This window comes from Lissotriton helveticus, chromosome 10, assembly GCF_964261635.1.
Source record: "Lissotriton helveticus chromosome 10, aLisHel1.1, whole genome shotgun sequence".
NCBI lineage: Eukaryota > Metazoa > Chordata > Amphibia > Caudata > Salamandridae > Lissotriton > Lissotriton helveticus.
Window position 1 is genome coordinate 106,502,689 of NC_136071.1, and position 23,333 is coordinate 106,526,021.

General features: G+C 42.5%; 1 protein-coding gene across 1 annotated transcript in view; it reads left to right on the plus strand.

The window, feature by feature from the left end:
* The window catches only part of CHTF18 (chromosome transmission fidelity factor 18), a 428,817-nt gene that overhangs the window by 305,280 nt on the left and 100,204 nt on the right, over positions 1-23,333 (plus strand). Inside the window, exon 19 of the mRNA XM_078664893.1 lies at positions 4,469-4,613. Coding sequence (XP_078521019.1) covers positions 4,469-4,613 — 145 coding nt within the window. The remainder of the gene's footprint in view (positions 1-4,468; positions 4,614-23,333) is intronic.

The window sequence follows — 23,333 nt, forward strand, 5'->3', positions numbered from 1 at the left end:
TGAGGAATCTGCAGTAAGAAGTATCCATCCGAAAAACAAGTTATGTCCACTAGGCAAATCTTTTCTGGTAGATACTCTATCTGCAGATGTCTCGCAGCCCTCCCACCTCATTGTTCTATGGAGCGTTTTCTTTTTAACATCTAAAAAGGTCCAAAGTTAGTACTCCACTCAATGTAGCCAACAACTGTTCATGCTCCACGTTTGAGAACGTGGAAATGGAAAAGATAGGAACCTGATGTCAGTGTGCCGATTATATGCAGCTCCGCTTTATAACTTCTGGGGATGTATGGAGCCAATTTGGAGACATGCATGCCACCTACCAGCGCCTACAAAATTATCTGGATCCAGTCTTGCACCTGTGACGAATCTGCAGTTGGATAGTTAGATCCAATAACTTGATCATTTAACACACTGTCATTGTGAGATTTTAGGTCACTTTACCTCAGTTACTTGATAGTGCACAGTGAGCACCTCGGGGCATTAAAGTGTGTGTACCAAAACTCTGGTCCTCTCTAAGCAGTGTAAATCTTTGACTCTTGAGTCTGCTGAGCAAAACAGAAAAAAAGAAAAATTATATAAGTATACAGTTCATGGCCAAGACAGTCAGTTGTTACCAGACAGTGACTGGTGAGATGTGCTTCCTCCTCTTTTATTGTTAGGTTTTCTTTTTATTCTCCTCTCTACTCCCATTTCTCTTGTTTTCTGTGACAGCGAAAACGACGTTGAAAGGTAGAGATCATTAGCGCTCGAGTCTAGTCTAATATGCTTTTTAAAATTTCTTTCCAATATTGTGACCACAAAAATAATTGTGAATCTAGCCTAAGTATACTTATCCAAGAATTTCTTTATGTACGAAGATGAGTTTTACATACAAACAAAAAATATGGCAATCGCCTGTTATTTTGTATCGGAGATTGCTAGTATCTTTTTATCCAGAAGAAATGTCTTATCAGGTAATCATTTCTGAAATTAAGTAGGGCTATTTAAACCACTTATATTGATGACTTGGTTAGAATTAGAAGCGAGTCAGATGAGAAAACTATGCATTTTCTGCAAATGAATTAACAAGCAAACGAATGACGTAACATTTCTGCGACAAGCAGTGCATTTCCTAGACCTGTTGTTGAGACACATGGTGGTCTCATTATTACGTCACATTACAAAAACATGCGGAAAGAAATACTCTAGAATCCTTACCCTCGCAGTCTTTCCATAAGACCATTTGTTGTGCATATGGGAAAACTGCAAGAAGAAAGACTACCACTTGATGAATGCCGAGCTTGTGAAAATAACTACGCAAAAGAGACTACCCAAAAAAGAAAACTGTTCAGTAGAGCAGAGCAAAACTCCTGGCACAACCCACCACAATCCAGTTTTATTAAACAAAATAAAACTTGAAAAGAAATGCCATTGGCTGTTGTCATTAACCATTGGGGAAGCAACCCACAGGTGAATAAAATCATAAGAAGAAATTTGCATATTTTGATTGCTATAGGGGTTCCGCTGCAATTTTTTAAATCTAAAATAAGACTTAATTAGAGCCTACAAAGTGAAACAAAAAATTGTAGCAAATGTTAGTACATCCCCTAATCCCCTATAAATGCATGGCAGCCATTGCTGTGGGATCTGCTCCCAAACTATCAAAGGTATAGAATTATTTTACAAGGGAACAGAAATCTCTAATTGTCAGCACCGAGAGTGTGGCCTCTGTACGCACGAAAAACTAACCAATAAATAAGGGAACAGATTGCAAAATTAATCAGAAACGCACTGCAAATGCACACATGATCAATCTTTGTACGTCAAGAACCAATCATGAAAGTGCACACAGATGAGCAGTCTTTTCAGCCTCTAAGTAAGATGTTAGAGAATGTGACTCCGGGCAGTCTCTTCCACGCACACCTGGTACCTAAACTGACGCCCTGCAACTATCACTTTAACGAAGGGACAGATTTCTAAACATCATATGAGAATTAGGCACTAAATGGTCTGACTATTTAAAAACCTTATAATATATAAATCCTTCATGCACTAATCAGGTCTCCATAGTAACAGAGCCAGCGGCAGGCAGCATTGATCCTTGTGGCTTAAATCATAGCCCGGGAGATGCACCAGAACTTAACTCCAATGAGAGCAGATACAGAAGCGCCCAGTAGGAGAAACCAGGGCCAAATCTCCAGCTCCTGGTAAGTTCTACAGTCCACAAAAGGTCTGAAAACTCTTCTGATAGGCCCTTGCTATGACTTTTGGAAGTAAAAGTAGATTGTCTTCTCCCTCCAGAAAAGATTATCAGACCAACTTAGAGCGCCTTGTTGCTAAACATCTTTAGAAAACAAAACAATAGATTTCCTGTCCTTACTCTGCAGCCTCTCAATGTCAGTGGTAAATAAGCAGTGCTAATAGGTAGGGCCGCCATGTTTAAAATGTATTATCAGGAATGCGTCAAAGTGCACGTGAGCGAAATATAATAGGCTTAACCTCATTTAACTGGCAAACACCAAAGAAAAAATTGACAACATTACATGATTACACTTTTCCCTATACAAATGATGTCCCAGGACTTACTCAAAACTATCCACCTTGCATACACCGACATTCATTGAACCCCCCAGAATTGAATGACCATTATGAAGAGATCTATCTTTTATAAAACAGAACCCATGAAAAACATATAAATAGATCAGCAGTGCATCCTAATATTCCTCACCCCTTTTTCTAGATGAAGAAGTGTTAAGAATCAAAACGTCCTGAGAAAGACTGCATGAATACCGTTTCCTGTGCCACAAGGGATCAAAAAGCAATGCAGACAAGATTCCTTGGAGTTATTCTTACCCTTAAAAGCTAACAGCGAGCGAAAGAAATCACGTAATACACATAAGAACTTTCTAGCCTTCTCCGTCCCCATTTTCCCTGGTGAGAAATATCCATCCTTTAAACCGCCTGAGATGGTATTTGAATGTGCAGTGATTGGGTGTCCCCATGTCATTCTTCTTTCATTCTATGTCCCATAAATAATTGGTAACATGTTAGTGCTCTTACGTTCTGTAAATACACTTTTCTGCAGCACTTGTGCTCATTGGTTTCTGGTGGGTGGATCATGACTCTACTACCTGTGAAAACCACGAATGCCTGAGCCGGTAACAGAATGAAACAAAGGGTTTTTTCTGATTTACACAACAAATGGAGGATTTCAGGATGTTACTTCCTATCCCTCTGGTAATCAAATGATTTTTCTGGTTGTATAATCATGCCATTTTTTTCCTCTTCTTCCCTCATAAGTGTCCCATTGAAGCACTTGTAGGGCCAGAAGAATGAGCCTCAAGCCATCTCTCTGCACCGCCATCATGTTCCCTCTCCCATAGTTCCCCCCCTGATTAAAGGTCCTAATTTGACCCCTGTCCTCATCTATCTTCTCTGGCCTAAGGAAAATAGAAGCCAGCCGTCTGGACATCTCTCTAGACCTCCATCCTGTCCCAATCTTTTATACATGTCACCAGAGGGATTGGAGAGACCAGTTTCTTCACCCCCGCCCTTACTGACGGATTTCTTCTTTTGATTGGGAGGACAATTTCGAGACTTTGGTTAAAAAATCTGATTTAAAGGGCTTAGCAATACCTCTGGGATGTGCACTCTTTTGTTTGGCCCTTCCACCTTCTGCATGGGTGCCTTTGTTTCCTGTCTCCTTGGTTTAAACTTTTTTCAGGTAATGTGAGTTTCCTTGAGGCTCTCCGATTTTCTTCTTTGGGTTCTTCTTTCCCATTATCTCTAGAGTCTATGAGAAACTGGCTCACGCCACCTCTATAACGTGCCACTGCCCGAAAGAAGGGTAAGAAACTTAGCTAGTCTACCAGACCATTTGACTTTAGTACTACATAGCTTTATGTATCCATAATACCTTGTCGTCTGGGAGTGAAAAGGCACCGGTAACTTCATGTTAAAAAGTGAACAATTCCTTAGATCTTGTCTTCAGGCTTAGTTACTGTAATTTTTGTGCTTGTTTCTGCTACTGTTTATTTTTTAATTTATGTAGAATGTATTTTCTCTTTGTTTTTTACAAGGAAATATGTGGAAACAGTGTTCACCATAAATTGTCATAAAATAATGTCTCCATCCATTTGTGCATGAAGCTCTGTTTCTGATCTGGATTTGCTTCTAAAACACGGCGGATGGCCCCAGTGAAGCTAGAGATGCCTTCATATACATTTAATGGGTGTTAGTAATGTTAAATGTTTACCATTTAAGACGCAAACTCTGCTTTACATGAAAAGCATTTAAATTTAAAATCTGTAAAAAATAATGAGAGAATGTGAACAGCAATAATGGAAAAAGCATATACTACAGATGAGGCTAATTTTAATACTGGTTCTTCAAAGCACAAAGAGCTCCTGTTTGTTGGTGTTGCCCATTGAATAAAAGCAGTTCATTGCCAGTCAGTCCTGTTCACACTGTCTCTGTTTGCACCTTTTAGAAATGTGGAGGACATTTGCCGGTTTCCTGACCTTCCTGCGCGGAAGCAGCTGACTTACCAAACAAAGCAGCTTATTGCAAGAGAGATAGAACTGGAAAAAATGAGGCGGACGGAAGCTCATCAGGCGGCTCGGAATGCAAACCAGGTGAGGCCACAGTGCTTATTGAGACAGTATAACAAGGTGATGTGTAGTGTAACCTGCTGCAAACGAAGCCGTTGCCCGCTCTGTCCCGAGCTAACCCGGCATCTGCCAGCTGCAACAATCAGATTATTTTTGCGCGTCTTCCCAAATGATGCTTCGTTCCCAGACTTAATAAAGGGATCCAACTGGAAATAGATTATGGCCAGAGGACATAGTACACCAGGCATTTAAACAAAGCTACCAGTGTGTCAGGTAAACTGTGCTGCATTTACATTGAAGGAAGCCCTTAACAAATGCCACATGAGGACCAAGACTTCTGTCTAGCAGACATTTTTGAGTTAAAGAACTTCAGAAAATATAAGGGAGAACTAAATCTGTAACCTCATTACCATAATAATTAACATACCTTATCCCTTGAACCTCATTACACTCACCTTTCTACTGTGGAACCAGGTGATATGACAAAGTAATATGCTGTTTGACAAGCTCCAAGCCTTCACCAACCTACCCATTGTCAAAGAGATTTTTCCTAGAGCGTGTCTCTGAAATTAGAGAGTCAAAAACGTGTTTCTTCCACATGCCGTAGCCCCAAAACATCTGAAACCTTCAGTTGTCAACACCACCCTACTTGGCACTGTTGGGGCACTCCTAGTCAATTTTCTAATTTGAAATTAATCAGTCGTCAGCTCTCTACTTGTCTCATTAAATTCAGTCATGCCAGAATCCAGTCTTGGAGAAATTTAGTTAAAAGGTGAGTTAAGAGCCGGGGTTTTTTGTCCCGCTTGTCCGTCCTAGTTTGATGGGTAATGTAATGGGTAGCAGATGTCCAAAATGGGAAACCCTAAGCCCATTAATATAGAACACTTTTGTTCAGGAGGACGACAGAGCTGGTTACTGAGTTGAGTTGTGGATCCTTTCCCTAATGGATAACGAATGGGACATGTCAAAGAGTCATATTGTAGCCTTTGTAGTTTCCTTAGGATTCTTTGTTGTGAGTGAACTGGGTTATTCTGGTGATCCAGAACAACAACGCAAAAGCAGCCAATACGTGTATCGCCCCCTGGTGGCGCTCTGGCCTAGGTCTTTTTCAAGGCATAGAAGGTGTAATTTATTAGGGCGCACATATACATAATTGTGTAGAGTTTCAACATGTAAAACAATAAGGTGTGCCATGCCTGATAATGGGGAGGAGCGATAATGTGGTCCAGGGCTGGAGTATGAAGAGTATATCGGCAAGGTTGATTGTTCATAGGTCTCTGCGGTCTAAGCATCATAATGTTTAAGAACACCATGTCCTTGAGCATTGTGATGCATGCACTGCACACTGATTAGTAACGTTTGTTGTTGGATGAAAAGTAACACACTTGCAGCAGGAGGAGCTGGGCTGTGCTGTGCTGATCACCTGCTCTGTGCAGCTTAGGCTGCCTGCCTGCCTGGCCAGTCGCTCCCCATCACCACCACTAAACCAGCAGAGACCACAACAGCAATAGAGCGCAAACCGAATCTCCTCGCTGCTCAGGCTCTGCCGTGTGCTGCTCTGCACTTGGTTTACCGTCACACTTTGAGTTAGGGCCGCAGAGAATTCTGGGATTGTGACACAGCTCTATAGGTACTCCAAGTGACTAGGCAGGTGCAGACTGCTGGTATGGATGAGAAGCATTTTGGGTCTGAAGGCAAGGCCGCAGACGTGAAGTCTGGAAAGGAATCCCAGAATTCCCATGCCAACCTCTGCTTACCCACACCCAGTCCGCTGCGGCCCCTGCATGTATCACTGTGCAGGTTACCTACTCCCCCCACTAAGTAGTCAGTAACCCCCACTGTGAAACATGCTAAAGCCTACCTGGCTTCCCTTGTCATCTGATGCTCACAGTCTCGCCCTGTATGGTCTAAAAGAAGCAGGCAATTGTGGCAGACTAGCCTGCAGGTCCTGCATCAGCTGAAGCAGCCAATTGAACTCTCCTCCTTGGTGGTACATGTCGGCAAGAGCGTCACACTCCGCTGCTTTTTAATTGGCTGCTTGTTCAGTGGGCTCTGCAGCCCACACTGTAATCAGCCAGTCTAAAGACCTGTGCTCCTGCTTGTGGGGGTGGAGTGGGGTGGACACTGATATCCCTTGGTGAGGCCCTACGCCCGGCACTCCTGCTGCCTCTGGGCCTCCATACGGTTTATGCCCATAAATTAAATTGGGAGCCAGATGAAAGCCCTCTGTGGACCACAAGTTGTCCTATGGACCATATGTTGGACAACACTGCTTTATGGAATGTAAAAATAAGAAATACAAATGATAGTAATCCTATTATAGTATTGTCTCTTTAATCCATCAATTTATAGTAATTTTAGTAGCGTTCTTATCTTGTCGCGGTAAACATAGAAGTCTCAAACTATCCTTTTTTACTGTACTTACTTGATCTGTCAAGGTAAACTGATCAAGCAGATTTAAAATCCAAAAAGCTTAGCAATCTTTCATCATCGGAAGAAGGGGAGAAAGATTCAAAATTATTTTCTGTGTAGAATGATACTCAGAATTTACTTTATGAAGAAAGAGGCTTAATTTTTCAGAATAACTGCATTGTCCAGTAATTTAAAAAAAAGGAGGATGGCAATGACGAGGTAAAAGTTCATCCAATCCTGTGTACAGACTTGATAGCCATAAGAAAGGCAGCTTTGAAGGGCAAAAACTTCAAATCAACTGGATCAAGAGGTTCAAAAGGCTAGGTTTGAAGACCATTAAAAACCAAAGGAAGATCCTAAGGAGAGGTCAATAAGCGAGAAAGATATCTAGAAATAGGGAAACTTAAACAGTCTTGACACAAGAACATCTGCTCCTTGTAAAGAAATATCATCATGCAACGACTTAAATGCAATTACCGAGACAGGGTCTGGGCTCACTGGCAATAAGGACAAGCCTCACAATCAATAGTAACAAACCAACACGAGCACCAATATTGCCAAACTATTTAAACACTGGATCACAAGAAATGATCGCTCGACTTACTGAAACCAAACAGTAACTCTCAGGGGTTATTTTTACCCGGACTGAATCCAATACTTTTTTTTATTTTGCATCAAAAGAACCATGTAAATGAGCAATTTTATCTTTTTGCACAAACAATTTTGACTGAACTTGACATAAAAATGACAATTATTAACAATTTAACCAACTCACATTCAAACACTCATACAGGACAACACATTAATATATATACACACACCAAATTCTAGAGTTATACAAAAATATATACAATTTCCTGTTATTTAAGAACATAGCATTGGAAAAAATAATTGAAATTTTTGATGTTTGGTGATCCAATAGAATATTCCTAATGCTGAGTGGGGGTCTACGCGTTTCGATATCCCCTTAGTATGGGGAAATCTCATCAGGACCAAGTGCCTGTAAATGAAGGAACAAAAACCAATCAGCCTGAGAAAACCCGTGCCTGTGACACAACAGTGAAACGAGGGGAAGCTAATCCTACCTCTTTGGTGCTCGGTTTTCATGCGTTTAGAAGAAACTGTAACAAAAACAAAGCCTATTTAGCTTCTATGTACAAAGGAGCTTATACTTAGTAAGACGACCGACACATGCGTGAATACTCACATAATTTGCCCCATGTTGGGAATTGCCAGGGTTGATGGAAGTGGAAATCTGTAAAAATGGAGCAATTTTGTCAGAGCATGGCGCTTTTGGGCGGGCTCTGTGACTATTTTGCGAGGGGCTGGAAAAGCACTTACATGGTTCAGGCGAGTGTGGCGGCCGGACTGGGTTACCGGTTTTGTCGATGGTTCTGTGACCTTGAATCGCTGAAAGGAAACGGAGATTTAAGTCAGGTCCTTTATGCGCATGGTCCTTCTCCCATTACAAGGCGCTAGCGGTGCTGGCGTTTACCTTTGGAATTCGAGTATACTGAATCAATCAGGGGTCCACACTGCTCACTCTCTGTCACGTAATGACAGCACTTGCATCAACTCGTCAGTATTGCTCCTCTCGCGTAAAGGGATTAAACACACTTCCTGGTTAGAGGAATTCTGGGGATTGTGGTTCAAAGACGCGGTCGTCTTGGAAACCATAAGTTTGGCAAATTACAGTGGGAACGGGATGCAGTTCCAAAGGACTTTGTACAGCCGACCTGCAGGGCTATCGCGGCAGGGCTGTGAGTGCTCACCAACCATGCTGAATGCAGTGTGGCTGGAGTTGAACAAAACCAAGATTTCTTAGTGACTATGGACGTTTGTTCATTGTACACACAGATCCCCCAGAGTGACGGTCTGGATGCCATCCAGCATTATTTAGATCAAAGGCCTAGACCAACTAGAGTACCAACGGATCAGCGATCAAGGTCACAGAACCATCGACAAAACCGGTAACCCAGTCCGGCCGCCACACTCGCCTGAACCATGTAAGTGCTTTTCCAGCCCCTCGCAAAATAGTCACAGAGCCCGCCCAAAAGCGCCATGCTCTGACAAAATTGCTCCATTTTTACAGATTTCCACTTCCATCAACCCTGGCAATTCCCAACATGGGGCAAATTATGTGAGTATTCACGCATGTGTCGGTCGTCTTACTAAGTATAAGCTCCTTTGTACATAGAAGCTAAATAGGCTTTGTTTTTGTTACAGTTTCTTCTAAACGCATGAAAACCGAGCACCAAAGAGGTAGGATTAGCTTCCCCTCGTTTCACTGTTGTGTCACAGGCACGGGTTTTCTCAGGCTGATTGGTTTTTGTTCCTTCATTTACAGGCACTTGGTCCTGATGAGATTTCCCCATACTAAGGGGATATCGAAACGCGTAGACCCCCACTCAGCATTAGGAATATTCTATTGGATCACCAAACATCAAAAATTTCAAATATTTTTTCCAATGCTATGTTCTTAAATAACAGGAAATTGTATATATTTTTGTATAACTCTAGAATTTGGTGTGTGTATATATATTAATGTGTTGTCCTGTATGAGTGTTTGAATGTGAGTTGGTTAAATTGTTAATAATTGTCATTTTTATGTCAAGTTCAGTCAAAATTGTTTGTGCAAAAAGATAAAATTGCTCATTTACATGGTTGTTTTGATGCAAAATAAAAAAAAGTATTGGATTCAGTCCGGGTAAAAATAACCCCTGAGAGTTACTGTTTGGTTTCAGTAAGTCGAGCGATCATTTCTTGTGATCCAGTGTTTAAATAGTTTGGCAATATTGGTGCTCGTGTTGGTTTGTTACGACTTAAATGCAAGCCATTGCAATTTAAGAGTAGAAAGAGGTAGATTCTAGTGACCGCTCCCCAACAAGAGGTGAAGAATAAAAGAAACAATAGATGAAGTTGAAGATGAGATGAACACCAATAATCTAATTTTCCCCAATGTCAAGAATATGATTTCGAGATTAATGGCCTTGGACTGCAGCTACTGAATAAGGATGCAAACCCTTCTTTAAAAAATGTAATCTTTCAACCTTCAAACTAAAAAGGGTGATTTTTAAGGGAAGAATAGGGCTGAAAGACTTTTAAAGAGACTGAAAAAGAGGAAGGATCCAAGAAGGTTGAAGCGCCATCATCTTGAGTAGTGGAAACCATGACCAGCAGTCCATAATCAGGGCTACTGGAGTTATGAGATTCTGCGCACAACTTTTTTTGTCGCATATTTGTGGATTTGCCTCATAATCCATCATCTGCTGCATAATCTGTAGATTTTAACTTAAAAATGTGCTTCTACTGCAAGCTGATCAAAAGTTAATAAAAATGAGGTGACGTGGATTCACGTTCAGTGGAAGGCCCTTTACAAATGTTAACTGATCATCTTTTAATTTTTTTATTTGGTTATTAAACTGATGCTAATGACGTTACATATTTGCGCAGACAGTATTACCATGTCTAAAAATGACAAAATAATGAAGCAATAATATAAAAAAGTGCCACATTATACTGCATAATGTGCATTTTCTTGCTGCATAATTTGGTCAACCCTGCCACATAATTCCAGTGACCCTGGTAATAATGGAACCATAAGGATTACATCTGCCTTTTCCTTCAGAATGTTCAGCATCCAACTCTCAATTAGAACATTTGTAGAAAAGGCCTACACAACCACCGCAGTTACACGGCATCCATACTCCTTGTTCCTTTCTCTTAAAACATTGATCACAATCTTAGATGAAGGAAGTTCATGGATTAAAAAAGATCCACTAATAGGGTGCTGAACCTCTTGCAAGCCCTCTGTAAAGCTGATCTGGACAAAACTAGGTTATGGGATGATAAGCAAACTCTCCTAAGGTGGTCTGCCTCCACATTATCTAGACCTTTGATAATAATTTCTGAAATTGATACCAGATGCTTCTCAACTCACATCCCCAGAAAGCATGCTAACTCGTTCAGAGACCATGAGTGATTACTCCACTGATGACTGATATATACAACAGTCATTGTAATGTCAGATCTCACCACACAGTTAGCTGTAGACGAAGCTCCTGGAACTGAAGTACAGCACGGTGCCCTGCTATCAGCTTTCTCAAGTTGGACGATTTTTCAGCTTCCATCAAAGGCCATTTTGCTTGAATGGTATGGCCCTCTAATGTTGCACCCAAGCGCTGTGTCCTTGGCATCTGTCTTTAGAATCTTTGGTACTTCTGGATACATTGGTACCCCTTTGAGCAAAGTGTCTGGAATTGACCACCACTACAATAGCGGTATGAGCTCCATAGTGACTGGCATTATCTCCATGCTTAGAAACATCTGGGGCAAATGCTTGTTAATGTAACACAGCAAATAAAAGTTGAAGCCATGCCCCCCCCCCGGTCGTGTGTGTCAGCCCGGGCTGACACAGCTTAGCGGGCTGGCGACAATCTAATTGCAGCCGCACCCGAGTACATAACAGACCATTTACTTGTAAATTAGGCTTTTGTTGTGATTTCACCCCTTCTTACAGCCACTCTGTCTATGGTTGGAAGAATTCGCCTCGCCCCATCCCCCCCCGCCTCCGAAATATTTTTCAGCCCCCCCTCCCCAAACAATTTGGCTCTAGTTGCCCGCCTGCACCTTTGCAAACATATGAGGCCGTATGACCATGGGGGAACATCCAGGTTCTGGCTGGGGCTTCTTGGAGCTGTAATGGTGATCTCTATAATTTCTGAAGACGTTCCATTCTGTCCAAAGAAAGAAACCTCCTGTGCAGCTCCATTCTGAAACTGGCAGTGATTAAGTCTTTTTTCTGTATCAACTGGCACATCTGAATGTTCAACGCAGACCCCTGACGATTGTGTAGTTGTAGGCATATGTAGGTATTTCAACAATTCTGCTATTGATGGAGCATGAATCATCCAGATAGGGATTGATTGGGAATCCGTGGACATGCAGATTGATGAAAGGTATAGTCACTTTTGTGAACACTCTGGTAGCCGAGCGTAATCTGAAGGGAAGGGCTATGAACTTCCAGTGATTTTTCGGCTGCAAAATCCCAGATGCTCTGCCATTGGAACATGCATGTATGCATCTGTCCACTCTAGGTGCACTATGAAAGATTCTTTTGAACCAAAAGAATAATCCTTTGAAGGGTATCCATTTATGTTTACATACTTGTTTACGTTCTTTAAGCCATTGAAAACCTTATAGCGTCCCATCAACTTGGGACCCGGGAACACAATTGAGTAAACCTTCATTCCCCTCTCATTCTGTGGGGTGGGAACACTTGCTCTCTTCATCAGCAATGATTATATACCATAATTTAAAAACATTTTATTTCCTCATATCTTTTGGTAAGGTGTAGGAATGATCCCAGAAGCTACTGATGGAGAGTTAAGCTCCATTTCATATCCATGCTCAGCGATATCCCGGATCCACTCATCTGTGGTGGTCCTCTTCCACACCTCCAAGAAGTGATGGACCCTTCCCTAAACATGAAAAATCACAGCCAGTTATAATGCCAAAAGCACAAATAACACTTATGGAAACACTTAGCTTAAATAAAAAAGATGACATCCTTTAAACAAATAATGCAGTAACGGCCTATCAGAATTTAAATTGTGTGCCTGCGTGCTAATTGCGCACATGTGCGTTGCATCTTCAAAGGTGCATGCATGAACACTAGGCATTGTGTGATTATACAGCCACAAATGTGTAGAAACCACTCCAGGATCCAAAAAATTCTCATAGCGTGACAGGGTCAGCATTACTGTATGTTTTACCTTAATACAAAAACTTACTTTTGAGAAAGGAATCAGTTCAAAAAACGTTTCCCTTGCTCCTCCCACGTAGGAATCAATTTCCCCCACCAGCCCAGCACAGGAGGATTTCTAGTTTATAAAGGAGATTCTAGTCTGGCTAGTACATCCGCACTCTCTCCTCCTCGCGACAGGTAACAAAACAGGAAGTACAGGGGAATGCTAGACCATTTATAGCATCCTGTTGACGGTGGGATAGGGTTAACTAAAATCATCCTTGTTTTGTTTCCTGTCATAAAAGTGGATTCAGACCTCATGAAGTAATGACTGGGAGGAGAGACATAGATATAGTGCCACATTTTGACTTCAGTAAAACCTTTCAGCTTTTAGTTCTTTATTCCCAATCTTGCAACTTCTTTCGACATCAGAAACATCCCACACACCTCTCCTAGTGCTGCACAATGGACATGTCTACTGACCTTCAAGATGTCCTTGGAATCAGAGTGCACACCACAGTTCACCTCCCAGCTTTGAAGCGCATCATAATACAACAGAAGTAACATAAAACCATAATTCATATCGGACGCCAGCATGCAATAGAAATCTCAAGCCCTGTTGGACAGTCACCATGATTGCGAAGGTGTATGAGTCCTGGACAATTACGATATACAAATGCTGCTAACCTAATGTGCCTCTGGCAGGACTTCCCTTAGCCAACTGAACTTAAGTGAAGAATATAGATTTTATAGTGCCCCACTACAAGCTGAATTGCCTCTAGGAGCTCTCATTAAGCTCCCCTACTAATCAGCACATGCACTGTCCGTTGCGAGACCTACTGTGAGTTGGAGCCCACCAATTGCTTACCATTGATTGGCTTTGTTGTCTTTATTTGCTTACTTTTAAGGTTTCTGAGAAATTGTTTTTAATATAAACTTAACCGCGGCGGTTTAGCGCAGTGGGCGGGGCCACGACGGCCAACGGACATGCGCAGCACTACGGAGGTAGTGCGTGCGACGGCCGTTGGCCGTCAGAAGCAGCGAAGAGGTTAAATGGGACTTACATCTTTCCTGGCTTCTCATTGGTTACTGTACCTGCCACTTACTTTTCCTTCATTTCTTTTGGCTGTAGCATATTTTAATGCATTTACCAATGTTTGTTCCTCGTCTGCTTCTCTTATCAGTGTCCCGCTGCTGAAATACTGTTAACATCCGCTTTGGTGGAACTATATTTTCATAAAGTTTTGACTTTTTTTATTGCAGCATACTTGTATAACAATCTATCAACAGAGAGATTAGATAATTTGCATAGAATCACAGGATGTTATGCAGCACCGCCGAGACGCGAACCGGCATCCCCAGCTCTCGAGTCAGCAGCTCTGGCTGCTGTGCCACATCCTCTCCACTCCTGTGTTATTTGTCAGGGAGCTCTTTCCTTCTTCCGGACGATGATTGATGAAAACAACTCTTTATTCATTACATAGGTGAAACCAATGCATTTCCAATGCTTGTTATTTATTAGCATGTGTGGACTTGGACATCCATTCCTCTTCTTATATTAGTGTCCCCAGTGGAGCGTAGATGCTTTACTTGTATCCTTCCATTGCTCCATTCAGGCTCTACTTTTTGCTTCTTGTTTATGCATTCTAAACGAGTGTGTGTTTTGCAGCTGACTTCTTCTGTACTTCTCCCCCTTCACCGCGCTTGCTTGTTACTCTTTCGCTCCTGTTTCTTCCTCGCAGCCTCGTGATGCCTTCTTTTACTTATCCGCATGAATGACTGTTCCGCCTGTGTGCTTCCCCAGCACTTTTTCCACCTCCCCTTATGTGTTGCTTGACCTACCTATGATCATTTTTTTAAGTGCTTGCATCGTTTTGCATGTGAGCTCGGTATGTATGTGTAGAAATAGTCGTAGCCTGTCACATCCCGTGTTTTTTATATTTCTTAAAAGCTATGCCTTACAGCATCGCTAGAACCATTATAGAAGCCAGTAGGTTTCAAAGCCGAAACATATTGGTTTTTTACCAATGCTTGTTTATTTTTAGAAGGGGTGGGCAGCGGGGTGGAACTTGTCGATTGAGAGATAGTGAATGTCTCAGGATTACACAGCGGTGATCACTGTGAGATTATTATCCCCATATTAGCCGCCAGAGGACATCTTGCACCGTGTCACTTGCCTGTAGCTCCTCGCTCGTTAACCTTCAGTGTAAGGAAAGGACAGTTAAATAAACTAGAGAGATGTCGTGACAAGTTCAGCCCGGGAACAGGCCGTGGAAACTAAAGCAACTGGAAATTGCTTCATTAACCTCTTGTGTGTGTGTTAATGGCCTCCACCTGGGATTTGTCGCAGCGCGCGGCGACAACAGATCATTAGCAGCTGGAGGCCGCTCCTCGTGGCGCGCGGCTCTCGGAGCGCGCGGGGTGCCGGGGAACGGCGCGCGGCCGCTCCCCCGGGTATTCTTGTTTACAGGAAACTTTCGCAAAACAAAAGTACCAAAAACATCCACCGCTAGTGCTTGTGGTGTAATATGAGGCATCTAATGATTACTTTTAAGATCCCCGCATTTGGAATCTCCTTCTGGAGACTCGCAGTATATATAATACCAGGAGTGTCATCATCTGTTTGCAATGCAAATAGGGTATTTTAGGCCGAACGTCTTTTTTTATTTATTTATATGTTTTTTTATTTTAGTATTGATTTCTCAAAGGCCCCGGTTTTCATTATTCTTTTACTGGCACGTAAGACCGGAGGATAGATGCGACTATTTCTGGGGACCTCATATGTTGATTCACCCAGCTTCCGTTCTCGTTTTGAGGCTGCAGCGGTATCAGGCAGCCCCCTCCAGGAGGAGTGGCGTTGACACCCGAACCAGGAGAGTTTATTTATTTATTTATCTGAACGTTTTATATAGCGCGAACCAGACCCTTGCTGGTATCAGAGCGCTTTACAGGGTAGGTGTAAAAGTTACATAAGTACAAAGAAAATAATTTAAAAAAAGGCAGAGGTAATTCCTCATTATAAGTCTTCCAGACAGTGCTGCTACTCATTCACGCCTGTATTACCTCATTCTAAGCCCTCTAGACAGTGCTGCAGCAGTGTCTCTAGTCAGTGGTAATTCCTCATTCTTAGTCCTCTAGACTCTGCTACAGCTGCTTCTTTGGTCCCAGTGGTAATTTCTGAGTCCTCTAGGCCAGTGGTTCCCAAGCTTTTGACTCAGGAGGACCCCCATTTAGTCACCACTGGAAGCCGGGGACCCCCAAGCAACTGTAGCATTTAATTTTCATTATAATAGTAATTCGAAAAAAATAAACACACGTGTGCACACAAAACAAATACTCAATTTACTAAGGATTTTAGGGACATATTTACAAGCCCATATCACCATGGGAACGTCAATTTTTGTGATGTTACCGTGGCGATAGGGGCTTCGCCATATTTACACAGCAGCTTTAAGCCACTTAATGTGGCTTAGCGCTGCCTTTGAATTAAGCCCCCCTTTCACGCAATGCTTAGCGTGAAAGGGCTGGGCCGTGGGAGTTGTCGTGGGTGTTCCACCCCAACACACATTGATTTTGACGCTGGCTTCTATTTAGATCGGCAGCCTAAATAGGAGGCAGCACCAAGATTAAGACCATGGAAAACCTGGTCTTAACTTGGCGAAAAATGCGTTATGTGCTGGCCCTTCTAGCACATAAACAATCTTTTAAAAAAATACATTTTGTAACTTCCATGTGTGCTGCATTAGGCAGCACACATAGAAGTGACAAAACGGCATTTCAAAATTGTTCATGTGCAGGAAGTCGGAACTTCCTGCACATGAACAATCTTCCCCTGCATGTAGACACCCTTGCACTATGGTGCAAGGGTGCCTGCATTGGTACTACACTGCTAAGTGTAGGACCAGTGAAGGGGGAAACACAAGGCTGCACCATATTCTTGTAAATATGGTGCAGCCCTGCGTTTCTGAAGTGGCGGAGCATGTCGCTGAGCCAAGGAGGTTAACGTCATGCTCCGCAAATTCTATTGTAAATATCCCCTTAGTATTTTTTAGTGAAAGAAATTGCAAAAAAATAAAACATTTTAATGGGAAGGTTGGTGCTGCATCTCCAAGACTGACTTTTGAATGTTTGATTTTATTTTGCAGTACGAGGCTCCTGCCAGGGCCAGACTGGAAGCCTAAAGAAGCCCAGGCAAATGTTCTCAGACTAGTCCCTATGTGGTGCACAGCAAGTGCAGTGACTGAGCCTGACCACTACAAAGGGGGCTTTGGGAGGCTCACCTCCCCAAAACATGTAGGAAACAATGGTGCAGTTTAAAAAACATTCATCATTATGTAATGAATTGTATTCGCTTTTAAAGAATAGTAAATGAAGACCTAACTATGCACCAGGATACAACAATCTTTGTTGGGGTTCTTCAATGATTCCCTTATTATCACCCTCCAACAGGGCCTGTCATCTCTCCATAGCCCCTCTGTCACATGTATTTCATTTGTTTTATATTTGAAAAATTATTTTCCCTGACCTAGGAACTATAAGATCCATATACTCAGGGGGTCCTTGCTAAATATACGTCATTTCATTTGTTTTATAACATCTCATACCATTGTAGGATGTCAAAGCTCTTTACATCACACACATATAGAGACAACGAATCATACGTGATCATCAGTGTATAGAAAATGTTACATAAGGCAAAGGGGACTACAAGGTGTAGGATTCACATATCATTCATACTGCTAGGCATTTGTATATAGTGTTTGGTCTGGTGAAGCACAAATTCAGAACATAACACAGTGGTTAGCATTGACTTTAACATTAAAAATGTATTTCCACCCAAATAAACCTTTTTAAAAGCATCCGGGTAATTATAGACTGGGAAAAAACATAAGTTACTAACTTGTACCATGCAGTTTGCAAGCAAGTCTTTGATGAGAGTTTATAGGTCACTGTGCTAGATTATGATTGTCCCTTATGAATGGCACAGTAACAAAAGAATCTCTGTGACAAAAGCAGAAACCCACTGACCTATGCACATAAAAGACTGTTTTTTCAAATGCATGGTACACGTTCTTTGCAGTAGGCATATTAACCCTCTGTTCTACATTAGATTAGTCGAAGCTGCCACTGGACAAAACTCTTATCTCTCTCCAGCAGGTACATTAATCACTGCCATTTGTTTCATGACACTTTTATTTTTGCTCGAAAACTGCTACTTTTACCAGGAACTTTGCAGTACTTTTCAAACTGCTGCCTGGGGACCCCCTGGGAATGTGTCACGGACCCCTGGGGGTCCGCGGACCACAGTTTGGGAAACACTGCTCTAGGCAGTGCTGCAGCTATGTCTCTCTTTCCAGTGGTAACTCCTCATTCTTAGTCCTCTAGACTCTTTTAGTAAAAAACAATAGAAATCTACAACACCAATAGCTCTAACTTTCAAAAATGCGAGACCGACTGCATTGAAATGCGTGTTTTGTCTCGGTCAGCTCAAAACTTTCAGCAAAAGTGCATAAACTTTTTTTTTGTTTGTTTTGTGTAAATCCGTCAAACGATGCCACGGAGCGTGTGATCTAATTGTAGCTATACTGGTGCTATCACCACCAATGTAATGTATACTGTTCAATATAGATGATGTTGAGGACAGCAAAGGAGCTTAAAAACCTCATTAACAACAATGTAGGTTTCATAAGTGATCATGATCTGGATACAAATTTTCTATAGCTTGTCACCACAGGTTCAAAGACTAGTAAATCCAAAATTGCAATTTTTGCAAAGTTTAGGTTTTGCAATGTTTTGTAGTCATTTGATAAAGCTGGAGGGTGAAACCCACTAATAAAGTTTAGAACGAAGGTTCGTTCTGATAGAGGACAGGGGTTTTTAATTTCCCAACTTCTCTAGGCAATAAACCTCTGAGAGTTTTGCCGTCTTTTTATAAAAGTACAATCTACATTAACACATGGGGAATAAATACTGAGATTTTCTAACACTTGTTCCAACTACCTCTCTTTCTGATTCGATCCTCCTTGTACACATGTACCGTATAGTATTTCTTCGGGCCCCGGAACAAATACCTCAATTGTGAGTTACTCAGATAAATTATTATGAAAGAAAGGGAATCCCCATATTCCATGTGGAATATGAGGCCCGAGACATTCCACAAAATTCGAAATGTATTATGCACATCATCAGCACATCAGTGATAGATTCTAGTAATTAACAACGAGGAAGATACTTATAGCTAATTTCATACCGAGGTTATTCTATTGCGTACAGGAATATCTCATGTCGCTTGTTTTTTTGTACATACCATTTTACATTAAAAAAATTTGTGGCAAGACTTTTATGTAATCTCAGTAGTGCAGGAATCACTGTGATGAGTTGAAAATGTAGAAAGTGCAATACAATATATAGAGTAAAAATGCCATGTAATTCAGTGGCATTGAGGGTTAAATGAGAGGACACCCCTAACTTTCTACAAAATATATAAGGGATAAAGTACTCATCTGCCGTACATTATAAGGATATTGGAAGTCGCGGAGGAGTTCCATAACCATATAGAGGAACCATGGCCAGACTGGGAACAGCAACCAGCACTGCTCAACCGGCCCCGGTGGTAGGGGGATGCCCGCTACGGCCAGTCTGGCCCTGAGAGGAACGAGACCAAAGGCAGAGTTCCTTTATGAGGTTATGGAATCCGAGGTGACTTGCAATGTCCTTATTCTATTAGTGTCAGGCGTTTATAAATGGATTGCAGAATCCCCTGTATTATATATCTGTTGGATGAATATGCCAAAGCTATTATCACTCCAATTTTCGTGAATTGAACGAGACCATCCTCAGAATGGATAGCCGCATTTTGAACAGCGCTGCCTTGCCAAGCAGCGGGAGCGTCAGCAGCCACCAATGTTTTACATCTTCCGCTTTAGCATGGGGGTTAGGTTTGCCTCATAGTACGAGTCCTGAGTTTTAGTGATCCAGATTTCAAGATATTTAAATTGGGTGGTCTCTGTTCTCAGTGGTAGTGCTATTGTTTCCTCCAACTTCCAGTCCTCTAACAAGAACAGTAGTGACTTATCCCAGTTAATAGCAAAGCCTGAGTAACTCCGAAAGGTGTGAAATATTTTTTAGTCAAGTGAGTGTCAAACTAATGTTGAATAGTTATAACAGAATTTTGTTTGCATACGAGTTGCGATCATTCAACCCTATGTTTCGAGGCCATCCCCAGATCTGTGCATCCACGTGCCCACTCTGCTAGTGCTTCTTTGGCGAGAGCAAAAAACATCAGTGAGAGAGGGCGCCCCTGCCTGGTACCCCTACTTATACGAAACGGCCGGGAAGTGTAACCATTCACTTATACTCAGGCAGTAGGCTTATTGTAGAGCAGTTTGACCCATCTGAGGTAGTTTGGTCCAAATCCCATCTTGGTCAGCACGCCAAAGAGATAGGGCCATGCCACTGAGTCAAAGGCATTATTTGTGTCTAACGAGACAACTACCCATCCTACAGGCGAGGCCCCAACCATCGCCAAAATATTATGTAATTGCCTCAGGTTCAGCCTGGTTGAGCGGCCAGGCATGAACCCTTTTTGATTCGGGTGTACCAGATCTGTTACCACCCCTCTTAGTCAGTTAGTGAGATTCTTGGCTAGGATCTTAATATCTACATTCAGGAGTGAAATCGGCCAGTATGAGGCACAGTCATCTTTGAACTTACCAGCTTGGGTATGAGCACTATCGGAGCCAGCCACATAACCTCTGGCAGTCTATTTTTCTTGCATGCCACCTGAAAGGTAGCGTGTAATGGTTCTACCTAGAAAGCCTGCGAAACAGCTCCACTGGGAATCCATTCGGGCCCAGTGTCTTGCCCGATTGCATCGGTCTCCTCGCTGAATCCATCTCCTCAAATGTTAGTTCAGTTTCCAACCCTTCCGTTCATTGCAATCTCAACCGTCTCATAGGGCAGTCTTCTATCTAGGCAAGTACCTCTTTCTCCGGGGTATCAGTCTGTACATCATAAAATGTCTATGGGCAGGTAGAAAATTGCTCTGCTATGCTACGGCCGCCAGTCACCACTCCCATGCTTGCCTGTTAACGCCTGGACTATTTGCCTTCTCTTTCCTTGCTTCCTATCCAGGCCAGTAGTTTACCTGCTTTATTTCGGACTTTGTAAACCCTTTTTTGTTTTGTCACTTACTGTGTTTTGTCCTCATGGTGGGGGACTGACTGAAATTCAGCTCGCTGTAAGCCCAAAACTTTTTTAACGCTTGGGACAGGGACTGATGCATAGTTCCTTTCCAGCATGTTCCTTTTCCAATATATCTAGTCTGTGTCATCGGTGTCATCTGTCCTCTATTTCACCAGTATTAATGATCACCCTAATTGTTGCCTTGTATGCTTCCCAGTGTCACAGGGCCCTGCATGGAACCTTTGTTCTCAACAAAGTAGTGCTTAATTGATTTACTTAGTCTTTTGAGTTCGTGGGCATTCGAGAGTCACCACATTTTCATCCGCCAGTCAAACCGTGGTTTCTTTATATTTCTGGACAGGGTCCAGGGGAAAGGCGAGTGGTCTCTGATCCAGCGAGCCAGATATTCTGCCTGACTAAACCTCAGTAGTGAATGAACTGGTGTGAAAAAGTAATAAAGTAGTGAATGCATGTCATGTGCACCTGAGTAAAAGGAGTTAGTCTTTCCTTATTGTGTATCGATCGCAAAATATCACACAACCCCAGCGCTTGCACAAAGCCCTCTAGTTTCCCTCTGGTGGCTTCTCCTTCAATTCTCTTGCTGTCTAAGTGTGTGTTTATCGTAAAATTAAAGTCCCTTCCTATCACCGCTGTTTCCAGGGGGGCATCCAGTAGAGTGGTCCCCACTTTCTGTAGCATCGCCGGTGGAGCATAGACATTAATCAGCAACATGTGTTCGCCTTCGTATTCCCCTAATATCACCAGATCGATGATTGGGTATCCTTTCATTTACTTATTACGTTAAATGGCAAAACTTTCCTAATAAGGATCAGCACACCCCTGGAACCGGATGTATATTTGGAGAAGCCTGCCATTTTGTATTTTCCCCTTCCCATGCTTCCATGTTGTCTGTCAAGGATGTGCTTTTCCTGGAGAAATACAACCTCAAGCTTGCATCTGCCCAATGCCTTGAGGACTAGTCTCCTCTTCACTCTATTGCCTAAGCCATTGACGTTCCACGTCAACAAAGTTAATGTCTGGGTAGTAGTCATGTTAGGTGTGTATATTCTTCTCCATGAGTAGGCCTTCCTTCAGTAAGTGTGTGTGTCCTGCATCTCCCATTGTGGTATGTCAAGGTGTCATAATCTTCCCCCAGAACTAAACCCTCCCCACATTAGCATGTGGTAATTCTAAAACTGCCCCCCCTCCACTTACAATACGTGTGAATACCAAACAGTAACCAGTCTAAACTATCAATTGCTTTAGTCGCTGGGGCGCAGCCTTAGGCCTTCAGCGCATAACTATTTCTGAAATTATGATTGTTCGCAGATAGTCTCAATCAATATAATGAGCCCCGTCAAGCTTCCACCACTCAAGATCCCGGAGCTTGGCACGGTCTTACCACTTATTTTCAGCTGGTCTGAATACTTCTGCACCAGATGTTCAAATGCCATAGGTAAGGCATGCGGCAGCTGTTCTTCTAATTCCTGTTCAGTCTCCGAGCTGCTGCCCTTGTCCTCAGATCTTGGAGAACACCAGATTCACTGTGTTTCTTTATCTGCTGATCTGTCTTTTCTTGGGCTGGTGCTTCCATCGGGAAGTCAGCGACTTTCTTGTTGCAGCAACGCTTCGCGGATACACTGTGCCACTCATCGTCTATCAGTATGTCCTGCGAGGGATCCGACCAGAGACCTTGCTTCTCCAGCCAGGACCATGCTTCCTGCTCCGACATCATGAAGTGGGTTTTGCCTCCATAGTCTATACTGAGTTTTGCCAAAAATAACAGTGCATATTTAAGATACAACTGGTGCAGCAACTTCTTCACTGGAACGTTTGCTCCTCGTAGTTGCTGGGCTGAGTTAGTGTAGTCTGAATACCGGTTTACTTCCTGGGTGTCTATAGTCCAGAGGCCTTGTTTTCTTACCGCTTGTAGGATAACATCTCTGTCTCTAAAGTTCATCAGTCTCGCTATTATCGGGGGTGGGGCGCCCCGTCGGTGACAGATATGCCGGGACCTGTTGACCCCATTCCACAGAAAAAGGCGAGAGGGGTTTCCTAGCAAAACGATTTTTTCCAACCACTCTTCCACAAAAAGTTCTATGTTGGGGCCCTCTCCCCTTCCAGTACCCCAACAAGCCGGACACTGTGGCGGCGATATCTTCCTTCCGCATTTTCCAGTCTATGTGCCAGCATTTAAAATTCTTTCTTGGCATTTTAATGAGAGTTCATTCAAGCACGGCAGGGTAGTGCCCAGTTGAACTTCAGCCTCCTTAACACAATCAGTTTTTTGTGGTCGTCCCTCATTAATCCCACCTAAATCATTACTGCCTTGATCTGTGTTTCTAAAGATGTCATGTCTCAAATCAAATGGCCTCTAGGATGGCCTCTGTGTGCGAGGGGAT